The sequence below is a fragment of the Lactuca sativa genome, chromosome 1 (genome assembly GCF_002870075.4).
Source record: "Lactuca sativa cultivar Salinas chromosome 1, Lsat_Salinas_v11, whole genome shotgun sequence".
Taxonomy (NCBI): domain Eukaryota; kingdom Viridiplantae; phylum Streptophyta; class Magnoliopsida; order Asterales; family Asteraceae; genus Lactuca; species Lactuca sativa.
The window spans coordinates 177,577,053-177,580,944 of record NC_056623.2 but is presented as its reverse complement, the minus strand read 5'-3'; the positions used below and the strand labels follow the sequence as shown (position 1 = coordinate 177,580,944).

Below are 3,892 nucleotides of genomic sequence, written 5' to 3'. Positions count from 1 at the left end.
ATATGCTTGGATGCCATCTAGATGCAGTCATTGTAAAGTGTTTGGGCACATAGATAAGGTCTGTATGGCTAGTATGATGGGTGCTAAATCTATGCAAAATGGTGGCAGTGGGATTAGCAAGGAAGATAAAGGGAAAAATGTGATTGATGATGAAGGATTTACAGAATTTACTAATAGGAAAAATAAAATTATTAAAGATGGAGAAGGTACAAGCAATTCTATGTGGAAAGCTGCTAATATAGGTAATCAGAAAAATAAAGGGAAGAGTAATTTCTCAAGAGTGGGGAATAAGTTTAGGGGTCAATATGGGAACAAAAGTGGAAATGGTTGGGGACAAAATGGGAATTGGAATAACAAAGGAGTGGGGCATTGGAATTAGGAGAAGAATAAAAAATTTGAGAAGGTGGGTTCTGGACAGTATAATAATAATGATCAGGTAAATAATGGAGATAAAAGACAGGTGACTATAAAGAAGAATGTCAATGATATGGCTGAGATTAAGAAGAGTGATAAGGAAACTGATAGCAGCAATAAAAATAGCTTTGAAGTTTTGGGATTGATTGATGAGGAAGCTATAATTGGAATGGAAAAGGATGATAAAAGAGATAAAATTGGTGTTCAATTTGATGATCTGAATTGCACTCTCTCTGCTACTGATGACAACAGATTGAAATATAATGAGATTCATAACATGGGCATTAGCAATGAAGATCTTGTGATGGTTAATGCTGAAAAGAAGATGGATAGCAAGAGGAATAATGATAGCAGTAGTATTAGTGGATTATCTCAGGCATTTGAGGTGGTAAATGCCAAAAATCATGTTATTAGTCAATGATGTCGATTGGTGTATGGAATGTTAGGGGGTTAAATAAAGCTGTTAAGCAAAAAGAGGTTATGGATGTTATAAGGGATAATAAGCTGGGAATGTGTGCTGTTGTTGAATCCCATGTCAAAATTTCAAATTTAAAGAATGTGTGTAGTAAATCTTTTGGAAACTGGGATTGGGTTTCTAATAACAAACAGTGTGATGTTGGTAATAGAATAATTGTTGGATGGGATCCAAAATTATTTGATGTTATGGTTTTATCTCAATCGAAACAGGTGATTCATTGCTTTGTCAAATTTTCTGGTTCTAATTATAGCATGTTTTTTTCCTTCATCTATGCTGCTTCCGGTTATATTGAAAGAAGGGTTTTATGGGAAGATTTGAAAAAATTCAGCTTAACTGTGAAAAAGGAAGCTTGGTGTATTTTGGGTGATTTCAATGTTGTGTTAAAAGATTCCGATTATTCAGAAGGATGCTCGAGATGTCTGAAAGGAGTTGATGATTTTCGAGAATGTATCAATTTTATTGAAGTTGAAGACTTGAATAGCACTGGGTTTCAATTCACTTGGAATAAATCGCCTTCTGGGAATAAAGGAATTTTAAAGAAGCTGGATAGGATTATGGTCAACACGAAATTCATTTCTGATTATCCTTCAGCTTATGCTGCATTTAAACCATACAGAACTTCTGATCACTGTCCTGCTATTCTTTTCATTCCTAATGATAAATTGAGATGGAAAGCTTCCTTTAGATTTGCTAATTTCATTGCGGATAAAGAAGAATTTCTGCCTATGGTGAAGGATATCTGGTCCTCAAATATTGAAGGCTTTTTTATGTTCAAAGTTACTCAGAAACTGAAAATGTTGAAGAGTCAGTGTAAACAGATGTGTAGTAAATTCAGAGGGTCAGGAAGGAAAATTAAGGATCTAAGGGAGCAATTGGGAAATATTCAGTTGAAAATTGATCAGGAACCGTTTAATGCTTCATATCGGGAGGAGCATGCTAATATTCTTTTTGAATATAATGTTGCTTGTAATGATGAAGAAAAGCTGCTTTCTCAAAGATCTAAGATCAAATGGCTTTCTGATGGGGATAATAACACTAAGTTTTTTCACAGTTGTTTGAAAAGCAGGATTAACAGGAATCGAATTTTGATGGTGCTTGATGAAGACGGAAGATGGATCAGGAGGAAGGCTATGAAAGAGAAATTTATTAATCATTTTAAGAATTTCTTGGGATGTGAAGTTGCCACTGATTTGTCTATACTTAATAATGAGTTTTTTATTAATAAGTTGGATAAAAAAAGTGGCAATGAATATGATAAGAGTGGTCACAGATGAAGAAGTTAAAGTAGCTATGTTTGATATTGCTGACAATCATGCTCCTGGTCCTGATGGGTTTTCCTCTAAGTTTTTTAAGAGTGCTTGGAGTATTGTTGGGACAGATATTTGTAAAGCTGTGAGGGAATTTTTCTGGACAGGAAAATTATTGAAGGGTATTAATGCTACTAGGATTGTGTTGATTCCTAAAGTGGAAGAACCAAGGAAAGTTACTGATTTTCGGCCTATTGCCTGCTGCAACATTTTTTATAAATGTATCAGTAAAATAATAGTAAACAGAATAAGGGGCAGCTTAAGTGATATAGTTAGTCATAACCAATCTGCTTTTATTCAAGGAAGATCAATTCTTGACAATATTCTCCTTGCTCAAGAATTGATGGTGGGATACAAAAATAAAAAAGGAATGCCTAAATGTACCTTAAAGATTGATATACAAAAGGCCTATGATACTGTTGACTGGAAATTTCTTAATAGAATTCTCCTTGGATTTGGATTTCATCCTGTCATGGTTAATTGGATTATGGCATGCACTTCTTCCCCTTGGTTTATGCTGAATTTTAATGGTGAAGACCATGGATATTTTGAAGGAAAGAGGGGGTTAAGGCAAGGAGATCCTCTATCTCCCTACTTATTCACGTTGGTTATGGAGGTTTTTAATCTAATCCTGGTGAAGAAAATTGAAGAAAGCCAATGTTTCAAATTTCATTGCAAGTGTGATTCTCAGAGGATTACACACTTATGTTTTGCAGATGATTTGTTGGTGTTTTCTTTTGGTAATGGCAATTCTGCTAGAGTCATAAAAGCTGCCCTTGACGATTTTTATTCTGTTTCTGGTTTGAAAGCTAGCATGGAAAAAAGCCAAATTTTTTTTAGCTGTGTGAAGCCAAACATGAGAAGGATTATTTTGGGAATTTTACCTTTTGACATTGGTAAAATTCCTTTCAAATACCTTGGGATTCCCATGTGTGTGAATATGCTTTTCAAAAGAGATTGTTTTGCTCTTGTTGATAAGATTAAATTGAGAGTGTGTAATTGGAAAAACAAGATGCTTTCTTTTGCTGGAAGATTACAGCTCATAAATTCTGTCCTGACTTCTATTCATGTGTATTGGGCTTCAATTTTCAAAATTCCTATTGCTACTATTAGGGAGATTGAAATGATTTGTAGAAACTTTCTGTGGGCTAATGGAGAAGTGGTTAGAGGAAAAGCTAAAGTTAAATGGAGTGATGTTTGTAAGCCAAAAATAAATGGGGGGCTGGGAATTAAAGACTTAAGATTCTGGAATGATGCTTTATTAATTAAACACATTTGGAATCTGATTAGTAACAAGAATTCTCTGTGGGTTCAGTGGGTGAGAGAAAACTACATTGGTGATGGAAATTTCTGGGAGATTTGGCAGAAGAAAAGCATGAATTGGACTTGGAAAAGATTTTTGGAATTGAGAAAAACTGTTAGACATCATATTGTCTCATGTGTTGGTGATGGTAGAAATACTTCTTTATGGCATGATTGGTGGCACCCAATTGGCATATTAAGTACAATTATATCAAGGAGGGATTGGTTTAGAAATGGATTTAGTGAAAATTCTTTAGTCAGTGATGTTTTGACTAATGATACTTATAGATGGCCTGTTGATTGGGTAATAAATTTTCCTGGTCTGAAAGATGCTCCCATGTTTTGTAATATTGGTAATCAAAAGGATATTACTGTTTGGAGGGATATGAAT

At 34.5% G+C, this 3,892-nt stretch overlaps 1 protein-coding gene across 1 annotated transcript; it reads left to right on the top strand.

The window, feature by feature from the left end:
* The first annotated feature begins 834 nt into the window (after positions 1-834).
* LOC128128147 (uncharacterized) lies at positions 835-2,166 on the top strand. Its single transcript, XM_052767002.1, has one exon. The coding sequence runs from the start codon at positions 835-837 to the stop codon at positions 2,164-2,166; it is 1,332 nt and encodes a 443-aa protein (XP_052622962.1).
* Positions 2,167-3,892: the final 1,726 nt, after the last annotated feature.